Source organism: Buteo buteo, chromosome Z, assembly GCF_964188355.1.
Source record: "Buteo buteo chromosome Z, bButBut1.hap1.1, whole genome shotgun sequence".
NCBI classification, from domain to species: domain Eukaryota; kingdom Metazoa; phylum Chordata; class Aves; order Accipitriformes; family Accipitridae; genus Buteo; species Buteo buteo.
Genome location: NC_134204.1, coordinates 11,656,237 through 11,675,666, shown reverse-complemented (window position 1 = coordinate 11,675,666; position 19,430 = coordinate 11,656,237). Strand labels below are relative to the sequence as shown.

Sequence of the window (19,430 nt, the reverse complement as noted above, 5' to 3'; positions counted from 1 at the left end):
TTCATCGCCAAGGGTTCATCAACACAGGCAAGAGGGCTCCAGGCAGGGGGCTGCTTCTCCAACATGATGAGCCTTCATGACTTATTCTTGCATAGTGACAAACCAGGACAGGTCTCTCCTGGGGTGAAGCGACTATACTGAAAAGCTGGTGCACTGCTAAGCAAGACAACACTGAAGCTGTATCTTCTACCAAGTTGCTTCTGCAGCCAAACTAGCCTCAGCCAGGGAATGGCTAACCACCAGGTGATCCCAAATGGTTTAAAAACGATTCACAACAACACAGGCTCAAATGAGGCAGTTGAGAGTGCTTAGATCAAGGCTGCAATAAGGCTCACCACATTGCAGCAAAAGCAATCCTGTCAAGGCACAAGTGACAGCCCTGCAGCATCCACAGCCTCCCAGGAGCATGAGCATTGACCTTGGCAGGGGAACCCTGTCTAGAAGGTCTCTCCTGTGCTTTCTGACCACACCTGGACACACGGTGGGAAGTGATACCCACAGAAAATGTGGTTTAGCAATCTGTACAGCCTCGCCTCATCTCAGTTTGGGAGCTGCTCTTCTGGCAGAAGGCGTCCCTGCCCAAGGCAGGGGGGTTGGAACTAGATGATCTTTAATGTTCCTTCCAACCCAAACCATTCTATGATTTTATGATTCCATGATTCCCTACAAGTACTGGTCCACCTCAGTCTGACCCACTGCCCATGTTCATCGTTCACTGGAGGAATCTAGCCATTACAGGAGAGGACAGACACAGGCAGCACCACTTCACAGGAGTTTACTTTTCCAGCTCAGCTGCCTAAAACCTCAAGCAGACCACCTCCCTCTTCAGTGCCTCGGTTTTCCCCCTGTGAAATAAGGATCATAACACTTACCACGTTGCTGCAGATGTTGTAAAGCTAACTTCATTAGGGGATGCTGGCAGTCTGTAAGCAGTAGTGAGCATTCTGTGAGACTCTTCTTCCACCCATAAAGCAGAGACTCCTTGTGGCTCTCCCAGGCATTCAAGCCACTGCACGTTAGCTTTCTTCGCCCTCACCACAGCAGATACACTGCAAAGACAGGGATCCCCATTACCCCCAAAAGCAGGACCTTCAGTCTCTGTACCAGCTGCGTCCAGGCCATCTGCCAGGCAGGAATGCAATGCACCAGCCCAACCTCAGCAGAGCTGTCAAGGCAGCGGAAGGGCTGGGGCTGCACTGCTCTGGAATTCCAGCAACGCACAAACACCCTGTCAGCCTGCACCAGGAATGACTCCTCCCTACCCCGGACTGGGCTGAATCACTGGAAATACCAAAACAACGATGAGGTCACGTTCCCAGAGCAAAGAACTGGAGCCACATATAGCTGCGCTGAGAAGCGTGCTAAAAAGGGACTCGGTGTACAGGCTGGGGGCTCTGGCAGACAGGCACCCTGGGCGTTTGTCTCGTTTAAAAACAGCCTGAGGCTGCCAGGAGACTTTTTTTTTTTCTCTGCAGGGAGCAGGGAATTGGGCAGCACTAACAGGGGCTTTAAACTATCCATCCCACTGAAAGAGGCACAAACATTCGAGCTTGTGAGTGTACAGATTTGGGTTCAAGGAACAAGGCAGAGGTAAAATTCTGACTTGATTCTGAGGCCAGTGTTCCCACAATCTCACTGGAATACCATGATCAGACTTATGCAGTTAAGAAGCCCCTGCAGCAAGCTGAATGGCAGACAAAAATTGTAAGTCCGTTACTGTCTGGTTGCTTTTGCTACAGCCTCAGCCAGCTTCCATGACAAAAAACATTGGTCTGGTAAGTTTTCAATGGGGTGAGCGGCAAATGACAGTGGCTCCTGCTATTGCTCCTAAAATGAGCATCTAAGGCACTCTATTATCAACAAATAGACTTTCCAAGGCAGTGCAGCTTCAGCCTTTCCCAGTTCTCAGCGGAGGGAGACTGGAGACATTTTGCTGCTTAGACTGTGAAGGAAATTGCAACATCAGACTTGGAAAGGATAGAGGCATTCACAATAGAATTCACAATAGCCTGCTCTTTCCCCTCTCCGTAGGACGAGACATTTGGATGGATATCAGTAACACCCACAGTTATATGAAGACGAGGCTCTAAGAATCCAGATTTTGTTTCACCAGGGCATAGTCCAGATCCTAATCAGAAGCCAAGGGGGAGCAAAGACAGGACGAGACAGCTAACGCCAGGCTTCTCACCTGGCTGGCTGGGCAGTAGTCACTGAACTGGCATACTCTGCAACAACCACAACAGTGTCTGGCACACCGAGCTGGTGGGCTATGCCTGCACCAGTCCCCTTCTCCTGGAAGTGCTTTCAGATTTGCTACTAAAAGATATAAGAAAATCTGTGGTGACCTGTGCGTAACTCCTGTCCACAGGAGAGCCATTGGACCAGAAGTGCTCAAAACCAAATTAGTTAATTTTCAACCACTGTTTCAGCACGTTCTGGTAACAAGAACCACCATATTGGGTCACACCAAGAATTCCTCTGGTCTAGTGCTCTATCCCTGACATTTTGGCACTGGCACATACGTATCACAGAGTATGGAGTGATCTCTCCTAAGGCCACACTTTTCCAGCCTGCAACAATCAGCAGTCAAGGAACTTTTCGAGCTGGAGGTTGCACACTGACCACCATGTTCAACAGCCACTGAAACACATCTCTGCGATCGAGGTGTCTGGTTCCTTTTGGAATCTGTGTGTATTTTCAGCCTTCATGCCATCTCATAGCAACATGTTCTGCAAATCAACTGTGTTGAAAAAGGACTTCCTTAACCTCCTGCCCAATAAATAATTTCACTGGGCATGCTTCCTCTGTGCAAAGTTGATTAAGGTCATTCCTTACTCAACATCTTCCCACTGTACACTATTTTACAGGCCTTTACTCTTTGCCACTATCATCTACTTTTCCCTGTTTAATCTCTCTTGCTACAGAAGCTAGCCCAGTGCCTTAACCATCCTCATTCCCCTTTCTTGTATCATGTCCAGGTCTATGCCACTCTTTTTGAGAGAGGGTGACCAGACTGTATGTGGTACTGAAGATGCAGGCACAACATGACTGTATACCTAAGTATACAAGAACATAGACCAGCATTTTTTGATTTATTCTTTATTTCCAGTATGACGTCTGCCTTTTTGGCTACAGCTGAACATTAAGCTGATGTGCTCAGATTAACGATCCACAGTGACTCCAAAGGGCTTCTTGTGGGCAGTGAGAAACTGTTCACAAATCACCATTGCATGCATAAAATTGTGGCATTTATCAGCAGTTTTGCAAGACACTCCTGTAATTCTTCAGGCAGTTTTCAAACCAACTACCCTGACTAACTTAGATTCATCAGAAAATTACAGTCGTTGCTCCGTCTTCCAAATCATAGCTATATGTGTTGCCCAGCATTTGTTCCACAGAGATCCCCACGGGACCCAGGCACTGCAGGCAGCAGAGCTTTGATGCACTGCAAAGCATGGCATTTGTCAAGGAGTGCTCTAAGCACAGTGACCAGGAATGCTCCATCTCAGTGGGGTATCCCACCACGGCCTGATGCAAGGAGCTGTGGAGCTCTAAAACTCGTGATCTGCACCTGAACTTGTGCTGACACAGGGCCTTGCACAGGTAGACAGCTGTACCAGATACTCCAGGCACAGCCTCAGTGCTGTGCATACGGCAGCACAACCATTACAGCAGTAGGATGGCCACGCTCCACATCCCATTGCTGGGATGAAATTAGCAGCACAACAATTTGCATTCACACACCACTGTCTGAAACAGCATCTTGCCCTGGCACGTGTGGAGGATCCTGGTGCAGTTTGAACCACCCATTGTGAAATCAGCCAACAAGAAGTTCTTCTCGTGAAGGACGTGAACAAGTCACCCAGGAGCCACCACCACTGTAGTGCATGGTTTTCTGTAAAGCAATTGAACTAGCAGAGAGGTTGAAAGCATCCTAAGGCAGTGTACTCCAACAGTGGCCTTTACAGGTTGTGCCAGACAGATGCTGCTGTCAGCAGAACATTTGTGACAGCAGCCCAAGAGCTGTCCATGGGGAGACTGTTCAGACCGGAGCAGTCCTCAGGAGGACACTGTGACCAGTTCCCCTGCTCCCGATCCCTGGCAATGAGGTTAGCACAACTAATGACATTTTATGAGGCGAGCAGCCATTCTCCGTGACTGAGCAGGTGACATACTCCTTCCCTTCTCCTCATTATCAGGCCCTGAAGGCCCTGTGCACCAAGTAGACAAACCAAACTGATTTCCTCTTCCCCTCCCTGCTGGCCTTAATGTTCCCAGTACCCAGGAACCTGTTAAGAAAATAAAGCTTTAATTGTAACTATGCTTTAGTGCCATCATCATTCTGCCAAGGATCCCTAAAAGAATCTGTCAGTGCTGTATGACGGACACACACTCCCATCCACAACTCCTCTGAGGACTCAGTCGAAAGTGCAGAGTCCAGGGCAAGGCTTAAGGGCTACAAAGATGTTCAGGAAATACCCACCCCAGGCACAACAGATGTGAATTGTAGAAACCAATATTCCCAGTCCAGGCAAGCACACAAAAGAATGGGAAGAGGAGGCGGAGAACCTGTGGACTTTGGATGAGCAGCAGATACCACAAGCAAAACCCCAACCAGGCTTCAAGTTCCAGAAACAGAGGAACAGAGACCTGTAGCCAACAAATCTCAGGAAACACCCTGCTATGTGCCCAGGACTTTGGTGAAGAACTGGGAATTAAGTGTTCAGTGGAAGGCAGATTGCGTAAAGCCAAGCAGAGTTGGGGTAACCAGCCTCCCTGAACATCTGGGAGGGTTACAGCAAGCAGAAAAACTTCTCCCAGCCAAGTTTACCCTGAAGGACTCCAAGTTGAGCTGGCAAACCATCAGGGTCTGATGCCTGGCCCAGCTTCAGCAGAGCTTACCACAGGAAAGAGCATCAGGCAGCTACAGCTACAGACAATATCTTCATTTCATTTATTCCCAGAGCCCAAAGGGACCATTGCCACACAGCAGCTTGATGGCGTGAGGAAGGGTGAAGGAGGCACTTCATCTATCCTTCATCTGTGTCACACTAAATATCGCCTGCAATCCCAGCAGAAAGACAGAAAGGAGGTTTCAGTGAACCATAACCCCTATGTAATATCCTGGTCTGGGATATTACATTCTCCAGCTCACATAAAAAGAGAACAGATATAAGTCCTGCACATTGCCCATCGAACACTGCCCAGCCAACAGCTCCACCAACCCATTGAAAAGGCGACACAACCAATTCACCGAGTAAAGAAAACTCAGGATACCAGGCATCCTGCACAGGAAAAAGTGTCAGACAGCATGTGCTGCCACAGCAAAAACTGAACCAGAAGCAGAACTGCAGGCAGAATACAGGCAACCATAAACCAGGCTTGCACCTTTTGAATATTCTGTGTTCCCTTATCCACAGCCTGAAGGCTTTTGAGGGACGCTTGCCAGGAGGTAAGGAAGCCTCTGAAGCAGCTGCTCTAGGTGTTGCTATCTAAGCCCAAAGGACGCAAACCCACTGCTGCCAGCGAAAGGTCACCAGACTGGAACCTGGCCCAGCAGCTTCTATGAAGCACACAAACTAGGAGACTTTCAGACTACAATTTTTCAACATGAGAGTACAAATTAGTTTTCTAAATACAGACCTGTACTGTACATGGAATGAATGGCCTGGATGCCTCTGGGGCTGATGGAAGGTAGCACTCTACTCCAGATGACACAAAGGACTTCAGTTTAAAATTCAGGGCAGCTATTGACTCCCTGAGTCACCTTGGTCTGCATATTTCAGGCCTCAGCTACCTGCTGAACGAGAAGATACTGATCCTCCCTGACTCTCAGGGGAGGGAGAATGCAATAAAGCTTAAAAGATCCCGGGATCTCTGCCATAAATCCCAAAGTTAAGGGAGGCAAACAGCGTTGTTCACTATGTACAAAAGCCAGGCTTCTTTTATTAAGTGCCTAATACGGATGGGGAAGCAGGATGCAGTCAGTAACAAAAACATTTGCCTTCCCTTGAGACGCAACGCTGAGATCAGACAGCGCTTTGTTTGTAGGGTGAAGCATGGGGCTGGAGACAGCACCTATAGGTCTGCCCCAGCTTTGCATTCGGGTCTGGGAATAACCGCTGTTGCGGTGCAAACAAGCCATTCAGCAGCACAGCCCTCACCAGGGCACAGACAGCTCCCCCAAAGCCAGGCACGATGCTTCCAGAGAACCTACGAAGCCAGTGGTTGGATCGTATGTTTTCCTAATTCAGAGGAAGCCTGGCCTGGCTCCGATTTCCCGCAACATCTCTTCGTGTCAGGGGTGGCGGGGGGGGGCGGGGGGGTGTTGGAAAAGGCCAGATCCATTTATAGCTGAAAAGTCTGGCAGAGGGGTCAGCGTTGTGCGGAAAGGCAGGGAGCTGACAGCTCAGTACAGCCAGCTCCACCCCGCAGCAGAGGCAGGCTGGGGAGAGAGACGGGGGGTATGAAAACCAGTTCCCTTCAAGCTGGGAGTGACGGGAGGGATGTTGCTCCTCCAGAGTGCCAGGCAGGGAAAAACACTCTCTACTTCTGAGTGAATTATAAAAAGTAGGGCAGCAGAAGACTAGCTTTGGAAAAACTGAAGAGCAGCTGAGCTGCAGCTACGGCCAGAAGCATTCACAGGTCAAGCCCAGGCTGCAGGGCCCTGTGCTCTTCTTCTGAGCCCAGCATCACGTCCACCCCTGCAGCAACCCAGTCCCCTATCACTGGGACAGGCTAGAGGCGGCTCCCAGAGAGGGAGCTGAGACTGGGAACTCGGCTCTGCTGGGAGGAATGACAGCTCCCTGGCTCCAGCATGTTAACATTGGCCAACACATAAGTAGATGTAGTAAAAAGCCCTTGCCAGCCCCCATGGAAAAAGCTTGCCCCTGAGGACAAGACACCAGTTTAAAGCATTGACATGCGCAAACTTACACTATGATGACTTCAGCTCCTCCCCACATTACCAGAGAGGTATTTATTTAGCTAACACAATTTAGCTAACAATTGTCCGTATTCACAAGTAAAGTTAGGGGGAAAAACCGCTAAAGCTGCGTTAGGGATCACAGAAATGATGAGGCTGTAAGAAAAGTAAATGCATTCTAGACAAGACAGTGATATACCAGTGCTATTGTACAGGCACTGATGACAGAAGCATCATACAAAAAAAATTCTGGTCACCCGCATTTAAAAATGATAAACTCAAATGAACAGGTGCAGAAAGGGCCTGGGGGAAAGAGAAAACCTATCAAACAAGAAGAAACTTAAGAGCCTGGCTTGTTTAGCCTAGCCAAATGTAGGCAGAGAGCGGATAGGATTGCTCTCTAAATATATCACAGGAGACAAACAAAACTGCTGAAGCAAAAGGATAATGCTGGCACAACAACACGAGAATAAATGCACTGTGAACACATTTAGGTTGAAAATTAGAGGGGGAGGAAAAAAAAAATCAACCATCAGAAGAGGAAGCTTTCCAGCTGGAACGGATGGTTTTAGGATGAAGTTTTATCAGTGGTCTGACGGGGTCATAGAACATAGTGCCTCTGCCAACAGATATCCAAGAGGTCCCTTACTTCTGTTTTTTGTTCCCAACTGGTAATTAGCATGGGTCATTATTCAGACAGCTCCTTTCTTACAACAGACTTTGTTGAGGATCACTCCAGTTGGAGAACCTAGGGCAAGCATGCAGTGCTCCTTCACTCTCCCATTCCGTAAGAGCTGCTCACGAGTAATGACTTCCAGGCTACAGGTCAGTGGAAGAGAGTTGTATGGACGCACACGGATAAAGTGGGAACCACGGGGCAGCCTAGCAGGAATGGAGGTGCTGCAGTTAGCCATGTAAAACACCCTTGAGGTGCCTCTGCCCAAAAGCACCTGATGCCCCACACTATTAGTGGCAGAGGTTGCTCCACGTCACCCTGTTGGATTCAGGGGAGAGAGAAGATGCTCTAAGCCCTCCTCTGCTACAGTGTGAGAAAGGTTACCACATCATCACTGCGTATCATCAAAGCGTTATCGTTCTTAATCCTGAAACTGCTGCCCAGTGGGCTGGTGTTTAGTTGCTACAGCAGAACAGAGTGTTCGAACCATGAACCTCTACAGCATGGAATAATGAGACAAAGGCGGGGGCGGGGGGGGGGGGCGGACGGGACACGGGGAGGATGGACCCCAAAGCACATTTGAGGGATTAATTTTTTATACCTCTATCAAATCCAACAGCTTCATAAAAGACTAAATTATCTTCTTCAGACCGATGACACACACACAACCCCCCACCTCCCCCGGGGGACGGCGCACACGAGAAATACCGACCCTCCCACCCACCACCCACAGGGCTGCCCGCTCCGCTACGGACAAAGTCCCCCTCCCACAGGCGGCGGCGGGGGCGGCGGCGGCGGGCGGCGGCGACCGCCGCCGCCCGCCGCCCGCCGCCCCCGCCGCCGCCCCTTACCAGCCTCCGGCTCCGCTCCGCTCCTCTGTTTACAGCCGGGCGGCGGGGCGGGATCTCGGCGCTGCCCGCCCGCTCCACCCTCCCCGGGAGTTGGCGTCCTCCTTCTAAGGATGTCTGACGTTTCCTCTTAAGTTTCTTAGTCAAAATACCCCTGCTGCATCCAAAGTTCGGGAATTTGATTGTCTCCCAAATCGGGATAGGGTATGAAAAGGGCTATCCCCTCAGATCCATCTGCCCACAGACTGTCCTCCCGCTTTAGAAGGTCCAGGAATGACATACACATCTGGTTATAAACTCCTTTGATCAATTAGCAGAGTGGCAAGGAATTGGTCATCCCAATATTGTCTTTTTATTTAAAAAACAAAATTACAAAATCAGGAGTGATGTAGGACAGACATCACTGCCAGCTGATACATTTCAAATGCTGATCTTGTCAAACTACTGAAATATTTGTATCTGGTGCAAGTTCACCAACAGCTCTATTATCCCCTGCACATGCTATGCAGCATTTGCAAATCCCCTTCAGCCAGAAGGTGAGTGCTTTGCACATAAACCATATGGGAAGAGTGACACAGTCTCAGAGTGGCCTTGCTCTGTCAGCAAAAAGGTCTGCGTGTCTGCTGCTCTGCATTATATCCTGCTGCATTACATGCTAGGAACCAGCTTTGACAGGACTGTAGGTCCACAGACCAGTCTGAGTAGCGTGGGGATGTCTGCTTACCTGCATAAATTCTTTTCCCTCTAGCCCCAGAGAGGCTGTGAAAGACATAATCCTCACCAGAAAGCCATGATTGTCTCTGCAAAGTGAATGGTAAATCAAAGGGCTGTGACAAGCACTAAATATCACAGCGGTTTCTTCAATCAGCGTGCAGGCTCTCACTTTACTTAGGTATCTCCTTGCAGGGGAGATCAGCGGATTAGAATTTGCTCCTTCCCTAGCAAGCATCTCCTGGCTGCTGAAGTCTGGATCCTGTCCTAACTCTACTTTTGCACTGGCCATTCTGAAATTTAATAGCACAGTTTGCAACAAGCCTCCCAAAGCAGCAGGTGCAACAGACAGTTCTTCTCTGTGCCGAGTTAAACCCAGGGAGATGAAACCTTTTATTAGAGCTTGAACAATCTTGCACAGTAACTGCTGAAACTGGGAACACAGGCAGCAAGGTGGTATACACAGATCGGATGAAATGGGGGCATGGCTGCTCTGTTGCCATCATACATTGCCTCCACAGATAGCTCAGAGACTGAAGTCAGAGAGCTCCCAACAAATACCAGATGGTTACTGTGCAAAAAAATCCAATTCAAAAAAAGGAAAGAGTCTAAATTTGTATAAAGGAGCTGAAAAAAATGAAACAGCCAACACTGCTCAGTCCGCTGCACAAAAAAGCGCCAGTTAGACAGCTCAGCAGTGCTGGCAGGACAGACTCTGATGCTGCCACGCTGGCCTTCTACCCAGTAACCCCGCTGATTATGGAGCTGGTCTAACAAAACAGTGAGCAAATCCCAGTCCCTCAGGATCACCATGTCTTCGGCTGCATCCGTGCATCTTAGGTCCCTCTGCTGGCAGTCAGACTGATAGGATTTTCAGCTATCTGCAGCTCATGGTTGACAGATGAACTCTTCCCAAACAAAATATTAGCCAGCACAGAGAAATTCTGCAGAAGCTCCTGGGCCCTCACTAAATTCCTCTGAAACTTGACCACACCACCCCGCAGGGAGGGTGAAGGAGCCACCAGGTCATGTTTCATCCCTTACACTGAGCAACAGCACTGGTGGAGTAAAGGGCAGGACACCCTGCACTAGTCGTGAAATAGCATCTCTGCCTCTGATACTGCTTGTGTGGTCTCCATCAAGTCAGATGTGCGTGTGCCTCAGTCTGTTATGGTGGGAGAGACACCTGGTGCTGGCAGGTCAGATGAGCCCTAACCATGACATGGGCTTCTCAGGGCCAGATTTTACGGCTCGATCCGTATGGGAGCTTAAGCTTCTTCTGCCCTTTTATTTTAAGTCTAAATGAAATGGCTGGTGCCCAGCTACAAAACCTGAGAGGGCTCTGACGACAATGATCTTTTACAAGAGCAGATTTGCAATGCAGATAGAACAGAGCAGGCTGATGAATGTCAAGTCCTTGTCCCTTGACCAGCTAAGGGTTTCTCTGAGCTTGCAAGCACTTCCCGACTGCAGATGCAGGAAGAAGGCGGTGTTTGGGCACTGGCCACCTCTTGTGAAACTGGATTAACCATTAGTTTGGAAGGAGGTTATTTCCAACTCATTCCTTCCAAAGTGCCTGTGTACAGTCAAAAGGCTACAGAATTACACATATTACAAAGATTGGGGATTTGGGGGTTGTTTGGCTGGACCGAAGGCACACCTGGGGTCAACACTGTCACCCCAGTAATACGGCCCAGAGTGGACTCATGACAGAAACAAAGGCATGCGAATGAGAAAGACATCACCAATTCAGCCTTTTCCTCAGCCTGGACTTCTCTTTGCTCTGAGGTATGTAGTTAAAAGGAGGGGGGGGAAAAAAATAGCGTTACGAACAACCTCAGGGAGCGGAGATGCCTCCCGCAGCATGTTCTCTCTTGTTCCAGGGAGGCCCTCTGGGATATCATACACCAGCTCTAATTCACCCTGCCCACCTTCCCTGGCAGCAGCACACCTCTTTGAAAGAGCAGCTGAAGTCAGAGCATGCACATGGGTGAAAGGAAAGACCCAAGTCCTTGATTTGGTAGCCCAGAGGGCAGAGATCTGGGCAGCCACTGGCTTGGTGCTTTGCAGGGAGCACAGCCTCCTCTCCTGACAGCCCTTTACTTTGGTTTGCTTTGTTGTTTTTTTGTGTCTCTCTTTTTTTTTTTTTTTTTTTTTACAGTCCTTTGTGTTTATGTTTGTCACTATTGGGTGAAAATGTTCCTGTCGTGGCAAAAGGTGATTTTGGCCGCATATTTCTCCCAGACATAATGAGTGCTCCAAAGCCATGCTGATGGGAGAAGGCGTAGCCAGAGCGGCGGGTGCTGGTCCGACGCAGGCGTCTCTTGGGTGATGGTGGAGGTGGACGCTTTTTGGCTTCTTTGATCTTGAGCAGGACCTGAAATCAGAAAACAAGATGGAAGAAGTGGGAAGTGCATCATTATTCACAAGGACAGTAAAAGAGAAGCAAAGAAAGGGAGACAGAATCAGGGGTCCAAAGCCAAAAATGATTGATAAAACAGGGGGGTGGCAGGAGGGGTTGCAGAGCAGGAACAGGCTGGCAGCCTCCTACAAGGAAAATGCAACCTTATTCTAAAAGGGGTTAATGGGAGTGTCATCTGTAAGTGATGGGAGGGCATGATTCCACTCTATTGTTCCTCACAGCTCTGTGATGCCTTAGTCGGGGCATCTCAGCTCTTTTAGGCGCTTCAGTCAAATAACCCAAAATGTGGAAGTCATCTCAACAATAGACAAAAGTCCAGAAAACAAATAAGGAAACATTTAAAAATTAGCTTACTTAATCTAGAAAACAGACTACTAAAGGGGATCTCCAGTATGTAAAAGCTCGTTGTGATGAGAATGGTGATCAACAGATTCTTATATTCCTTGGCAGAAGGGAATGAAACAATACACTTTATTTGTAGGTAGTGGGCTCTCTGCTCCCATGTGGCCACCGAGATCATCTGTGGACAAGCATCTTTTCAGAAAGGGGCTGTCAAAGGCAGGAGGCCAGTACTGAGTGCCAGTGGCTCAGCAGAATCCCCAGCCACTGGATCACTGTCATTCCTGCTTGGGACAGTGGCAGCTGTAGGTACTTGGCCTCTCTAAGCATCAGGTCTGTATTTAAGTTCCTCTCATACTGCCAAGTGGCGATATCTGTACAGCAGGAAACCCAAACACTCGTCTCCCCTGACAACTCACTTCTCAGAGGAGCTAGAAAAATAAAGTGATTTTGCATTAGAGAGATGCTCAACCCAAGCACTGAGGCTGGGATTCTGGACCACAGCTGTGTCGGACTTCTAATCAACTGAAGGGTAAACTCAGCTCATTTTTACACACCCGAACTGCTTCTGTGTCCTGAGGACCTTACATCCTAGCAGTCATCTCTAGCACCCACCTAGCCCCTCTGCAAGGGCTGAGAATTCCCCTTCGCTCATTCTCCATCAGTCCTGGAGCACCTAGGGAGCCTGATAGACATCCCAAGGATGATCAGGGCTCCCCTGAGGAGCACTGAGGTGCATGTCCCTGGGGGCTGCGCTCACAGACACTCGTTTCTCGCAGCTCAGTGCAGGAAGAGGAAGGGAGCACCAGGTGGCAGCAGCATTTAGCAGATGCTCCTCTTTGAAAAGCGAGCCGGGGGAGCTGTGTTTAGGCTGGTGTTCTGGAGGAGCTCATGGGCTGCGGTGAGCTGTGCACTTTCTGCCCCCTCCACCTCTCCCAGCCTCTCCTTGCCCAAGTGGCCTTATCTTCGTATTCCTGGGGATGGGAGGGCAGCTGGTTTCAGAGTGGGTGTATAACCTTTGGCTACAAACGAAATAAAAAAATCCCCAGCAAACACGTACGCCTGGGTGGAGGGTGAAGGTCTGCGGACTGCCAGGCTAAAAACTGTACAGCAGTGGGGCAGGAGGAATCCGCCGTTGCTTTGCCACTGAGCCACAGCACTTAAACCCTGCACCTAACAATAGTGCAGCTTCCTTGCTCCAGTGCAGTCTAATCCACATCTAAATAATCTCAGCCTTGGCCCCAGCTGCAGATGGTTTGAACTGTGCCAAAACCCAACTTCAGTCCTCCTTCTCAAGGGACCAAGGGACAGACGGATGGCAGCACTTGCACCTACAGGGACATATGCTCTGAGCAATGCCAAGCCCATGCAATATGGCTCCATGGTAAGCTTAAGTGGTAGTAAGCAGTATTTCTGGTTTAATGAGGTATCTCCTTACTTTATCGCTGGGAGTTGGCTTTAACTGAGCCTTCAGGAATCGAAAGCCAACTACAGGCAGCACACAGAGGGTGATGCTGAGGAAGATAGCTAGCCACACATTGGGTTGGCTGAGAGTGTTTCGAGCTGTACCTGAAAAACAAAAGCATGATTAAAACTGTAACAGCAGCATCTCTCACCATCATTCACCTGTACATTTCACTCTCTGTGATTCTGAAGCACTTGGAAAACAGACCAAAATACAAAGCAGACACCATCTCCAACAGTGAAATCAACTTGCTGTAGAGAGGACAGCAATACCAATACCACTGCTGGGAGGAGTAAAGAAAAATGCAACATCCAGACACAATGGCAGCAACAACTCATGGAGACAAGGATGTCAGAGCAAATGCCTCATCTCTTTACAAAGAGTCAAATCACTGCAAAGGATTGGTATAAATGTTCAGGACACCTTCTTCAGCAGCAGTCCAGCCCTCTCACCTTTTGCCAGAACTCTCGTGCAAAAGGAGGAATTTTCTTACCAGCACCATTTCCTGAAGCGCATGGAGTACTGACTCTGCCCAGCAGACAGTAGGATCACAGCCCTTTACTAGAGGAGCATGTGTTGCTCTGGGTGTTTGCATGGACAACATAGCCTGATGGGTGTATTGGCAGAGCAACTGCCATGTGCTGGCGTAACACTGCCACCTTCTTTTAAACCAAAGTGCTCACTTCTGGCTCCTCCAAAACTGAAGGAATGTAAAATAGAACAAACAGTCTGCAAAACCCTCATTACAGGGCTTAATGATGCTGTTGTTGGCAGTAAAGTTGCTGAATGTTTTCTTTTCAGTTGGCCCAATTCTGCTGTAATACAACTCCACTGAAATTAAAGTAAACAAGTTGTCTGAGTCCAGACTAGAAACACTTTCCTTAAAAATGGTTTCAGACTGAGACCTTTTTAAGTGGCCCTCAGCATTATGGCTAATTTGACCTACGTAGTACCAACAGAGCAGCAGATAGAGATATCCCTGGCAAGTGAGTTACCACCTGTCTTTGGAAATTGAACAGACACTCTTCTCTCACTCAGCATTTTTGATACTAAAAGCCATCTTACAGTGGATGTGACCATCTGCTTGGAAAATATGTTGCAACAACTGACCTGCATCTCAGATATTTCTAAAATGGCCAAGCACCTTGGTATTGAAGTGAAGATGGGCAGAACAAGTCTTGGCTTAACAATTCATCAAGAAATAAAGGCATTGATTAATACACCAAACTGAGACTTGAAACGAAAAGCGTTGGGATTTCAGAAGTAGAGTCTCATAACAATGCTGTATTAATATTGGCTATGGATGCACAGAGCTATTAAAAACATCTAAATTACTTTGCTAAGCTTTTATCTTCCTCCTGGTTAAAGTCTCAGGAGATGGACTCCTCTTTATGTTATCCTTCACTTTTTGCATATGCTCAGGAATCTGTTATGTGGAGTAACTCCAAAGACCTGGTCATCTTTGGAATTTTTTTTGCTGGGAATTTGCCATTTAACCTGGCTGAAGGCTCATCATAATCACATGACATTTTTCTCATGTCTAACTGGATGTTGTACTTCTATGCTTTCCTATAACAATATGTTAAGCTATTTACAAAAGAACATGCATCCTTCTGCAAACAAAACACTCCTAGATAACTGTAAGAATTGGACACCTGGAAACAGAATGTAAAAGAGCAGCATTCCAGTGAGCTCAGTAGGTTTATTTAAAGGACCATTTCTGTGGCTGCATGTGAATGTGCGTTCTTATGAACGTGGCACACGTTCGCTTCGATGGATGAGATTCAAAATAAGCATTTCCAGCAGCCCTCAGAAATACCCTGGCATTTCTTGTAGAAAAAGGAATCAATATCCTGTTACTGCCTCTAGAGAGGCAATAACATGTACTAGAAATACTTGACAGATTTAAGCCTCGCAGTATGCCCATTTTGAGTGCAATCCAGATTTGTCCCAGGGCTTACCAATGAAGGGAAAAGAGGCTGTGAAGATCAGGTACATGCCATCACTGTACATGGTGAAGGTGATAGCAAAATAAACGGAAAGGCTGCCCCAGATGAAGAACTGGTTCACAACTGTCCAGTAAGAGGTGTCCAAGCCAATCTGAAAGAATGGAGCAATACAGCTATTGTCAGTGCCTTAATTATTTAGCAGATCTGTGCTGAACACAGCTTGTCCTCTGCTTTGTACACCTGCCCCTGAGACTGTTATTCATTCAAGTCTCAGGAAATACCAAGCCACAGATCATAGGATGCTGGGAGACCATTCAAGGCAGCATTAATATGTTTGCCCTGTTGTTGCCCTCTTCTCAAGCATTCACCAGTGGCCAGTACTGGAGACAGGATACTAAGTTCAAATGAGCCATGCTTATGTCCCCACCCCCAAGCTGTGATCTAGCATTGCAAGTTAGGAGAAGGAGCCTACAAGACCCCAGACAGCAGAATCAATTATCTAGGGAGGTGTGGTTGATTGGTTTTCTCTTAAGAAGTTTCTCTCATCCTGCTAGTACCATCTGAATTTTGTACCACCAAGTCTTAGCTACTTCTCCCAGCAAGTGCAGGCCTAGCATCTGCATCATGCGTGGGGCCAGGCTACAGAGACAGCCCCATAATGGAGGCCCTATAAATAACTGCTTGACAGCAGATAGACAGTCCTGTGCTTCAAACCCGTCCCATAAAACTGGAATGAGTCCTTCTCTATTCCCAGCCTTAACTGTTTTGTCTGTTATGACTGCAAACTTCCCAAGGCAAAGATTCTGCTTTCCTGTCACCTTGCTCTTTCATAACATACAAATCTGTTGTTCTGTTGAACTGAGGAGAGTAATCTGGTGTCAAGAGACTTTTTTTTTTTTTTTTCAAGAATGCAAGATGCAGCAGCAAATACAATGCTATCAAGATCCCAAGTGGCCCTCCAGATGCTGCCTTCATAAAACAACAACTAATTCCTAAAAATATTACCTGGGATGCCTTACCTGTACAGACACCACAATCAGTAAGCAGGTCTGGGCCATCAGTGCAAAGGACTGGTAGTCAGCAATGGCCTTCCCATCACTTCTCACTGTATTGTACATGGCCCCATAGGGGATGAAGAAGAGAATGAGGGAACTGTAGATCCCTTGCATCATGCACTTGACAAACACTATTTTGTTAAAATACAGGTTCTGCTGGCCAGGCACATATAGCTGAGGAAATAGCATGCTCCAACGATCATCCACATCCTGAAAGTAGAGATGAGATGGTCAGATTTGCTGGCACCTGCCCAACCAACCACACAAGACCGCTTAGGGTCGCCATGTCCCTGTGCCATGCATTTCTACGAGAAAAGGCTTAGCACACAATTCAGTCAGTTGTGCTGACTAGCATGCCACATCCCAAGGTCACCTAAACATATTTTCCATGTTGAATTTCACCTTTCTTGTGCTGAGAAAACTGACAAGTGCTGCAAAAAAAATGAAGGTACGCTTCAACTTAAGCAGACTGCATTGTCTGCCCTCCAGAGAGTTGCCTGAAAGCTAAGGGATAGAAAATACCTCCCCTGGGTCCACAAACAGGCAAGGCTGGCTGACTTGGGTCCCCTAAGCATCCAGAGCTGAACACTGTGAACCACTGCAGTGCAGCAAGTTCCTACTTATTTAACTTGTAAACGGCATATAGGAAGAGCTTTATTGTGCCTGTGTCTTGCCAAACAGTAATAATGAGGTAGAAATGTGTATCTATCTGAAATTACTGCAGAAAGACTTCCACTAGAAAGGCTGAACCTGGAACACCTGGTTTCAGAGAACTAGTTCATTCATTGTTTTGTGTGGTTGTTAAAAAGTTCAGGCTTCAGGAACACAGCTAGTAAGATATGACTACTTCAGGGGAGTGTTGCAATGGCGGCTTTTACTGTAATCAACAGCCTAGCCCAAAAGTCTCATCACACACTGTAACCCACCGGCCAAATCAGGATAATCTCCACCCTGGTCCGTCCTTTTTTGTGCTCTCACGTCTCACTGGCAGGAAACTGTTTCAGGGGCTACCACAATAGCTAGCCGAAAAGTCAGCTGCTTTTGCTTCATGGAACCAGCTCAAAGTGCCTGGAGATAAAACCCCTATAAAAAAATCCAAGTGGTGTTAGAAACAGTACCTGATCGAAGAGGCTCATTCCAAGCACTGGGAGGGAGGTATACACCAAATTGTAAAGCGTAATGAACCACTCATCATAGACAGTCTGAAAAAAACCCAAACAACAGAGCATGAAGTTAGCAAAAGGCTGCCTTTTCCACCTCTTTGAAAACATACACAGTTAAATGCTGGAACATCTTGGTCTGAGATACTACTGAGACCAAACATATAAGGTGACTCAAGCTCAGCAGCCCTAAACAGCTCATCACCATAAGCTGTGGGAATACATGGGGGAAGGATGACATTATGCTAGCCCTGTTTGCTCAGCATCCACTGCTGGCCACAGCCAGAGCAGGATCCACCCCACCACCATCACCCCCCCACCCCACACCAGGCAGCCAGCGGGCAGGGGCAGATGGCGACCGCCCTGCCTGCACCCCTGCACCTTCAGCCCCCCCGATTTTTTGCTGCAGGTGATATGCTCCACTCCCAAGCTGCTGAAGCACAACTGGGGTTAAACTGTTTGCTTCCAATATGCTAACAGGGCAAGCACAGGTCTCAGATCTGCACCAAACTGTTCAGACCTCTGTGTAACCTGTATCCTCATTTGATGGCTGTAGTCACTTCAAACACTTTTGAAAATCCCACGAGGGATCTGTGTGCTTCATAATGCACCTAAATGTCCTCAGGCATCTGTCCTCTACCAGCAGCACAATGAAGGCAACAATAGCTGCTTTATACTCATACCGCTGAAGAAGACAGACCGGTGTGCCATTCAGTGAAGTGGGGGGAATGGCTTAGTTTATTTCCTTTTAAAATGTTTCCAGATACTCTGCTTGAAAATGCTACACATGACCATGAGAAAACAGAAGCTGGACCTACCTGTGCTGAGAAGCCAGAGAAGAAGCCATACCAGAAATGCACTAACGTGAAGGCAAAATTCTTATAGAAGAAGTATTTGAGGAACTTGCACATGCGGATGTAGGACCACCGGCCATGGACCAAGAGCAGGCGCTGCAGGTAACGGAACTGTGCAAAGGAGAAGTCACTGGACAAGACTGCCTGCATCCCCTCCTGGCCGCTGATACCAACCCCGATATGGGCAGCTGCAACAAGAAGGTTATTGATCATGTCATTACACTGAGAGTTTTGATTACCCCATTTTTTAAATGAGCTCCCAGCATGGGGACACTGTGTTAATTCCCTCCCGGCCTTCATAAAAAATCATATGTAAAGTTATTTAAAAAAAGAAAACCAAAAACTTTTGGGCACTAATTGTTTCAGCAGCATTATGATTTTGGCTGTGGTGATACATTTCCAGTAACTGGCCTTTTATTGTTTGAATGAAATTACCCTCAGTGACAATTCATGTTTTCTTTCTGAACATTTTCCAACTGTATAAATGCTGTTGTTCATAACAGCTGCTGTTATGAAAAAATCACTTTAATTTATATTAACATGGGACTTACATTTACATGCATGCATGCCCTTCCAGCAGCCTTAAAACATCACTCCAGACAAGCAAAATCTTCAAACCCCTTACAGATTTCTCAGACATAGTGCTACAAGGCACACTGTAGCCTTTTTACGTTTCCTGGGCTTTATTAGTACAATCAAATAATTATATAGAAGATTCACGTCTTTTTTTAATAGTAACTTGGGTTTATTAAACATGGACATAAGTTTAATGTGACAGCTAATTATGCAGCTTTAACTAATGAGAACAGTCTTGATGGCTGGAGGTTTGTTAGATTCAGAGGTTTCCACGGAACAGTGAATTGATAAAATCCCACAGTCCCAACCCTCTCATGGGGGGAGTGGGTTAGTTTCTAATTATCATGTACACTTCAACTTTTCTTTACTGACTGCCTGACTTATCTCCCTTGAAGCTCCCAGTTAGCCTTTTCTTTCTTAATTGAAAGGCTCCAGTTAATAAATTCTTGC

General features: G+C 47.4%; 2 protein-coding genes across 10 annotated transcripts in view; both read right to left on the bottom strand.

The window, feature by feature from the left end:
• RUSC2 (RUN and SH3 domain containing 2) overlaps positions 1-8,490 on the bottom strand; it is a 62,360-nt gene extending 53,870 nt beyond the window's left edge. For 3 of the 7 annotated variants that reach the window (XM_075019462.1, XM_075019460.1, XM_075019467.1), the window contains exon 1: positions 873-1,545. The gene's annotated coding sequence lies outside the window, so the exon portion shown is untranslated. Of the gene's footprint in view, positions 1-872; positions 1,546-8,452 lie in introns of those variants that run through there. The other 4 variants (XM_075019464.1, XM_075019461.1, XM_075019466.1 and 1 more) reach the window with 3 other exon arrangements.
• Positions 8,491-8,784: 294 nt separating this feature from the next.
• LOC142027480 (phospholipid-transporting ATPase ID-like) overlaps positions 8,785-19,430 on the bottom strand; it is a 75,726-nt gene continuing 65,080 nt past the window's right edge. For all 3 annotated transcript variants that reach the window (XM_075021745.1, XM_075021744.1, XM_075021743.1), the window contains 6 exons: positions 18,369-18,592; positions 17,509-17,592; positions 16,355-16,600; positions 15,348-15,486; positions 13,360-13,490; positions 8,785-11,537 (listed from right to left, as the gene is read on the bottom strand). In XM_075021745.1, coding sequence (XP_074877846.1) covers positions 11,316-11,537; positions 13,360-13,490; positions 15,348-15,486; positions 16,355-16,600; positions 17,509-17,592; positions 18,369-18,592 — 1,046 coding nt within the window. In that variant the 3' untranslated portion in view covers positions 8,785-11,315. The remainder of the gene's footprint in view (positions 11,538-13,359; positions 13,491-15,347; positions 15,487-16,354; positions 16,601-17,508; positions 17,593-18,368; positions 18,593-19,430) is intronic.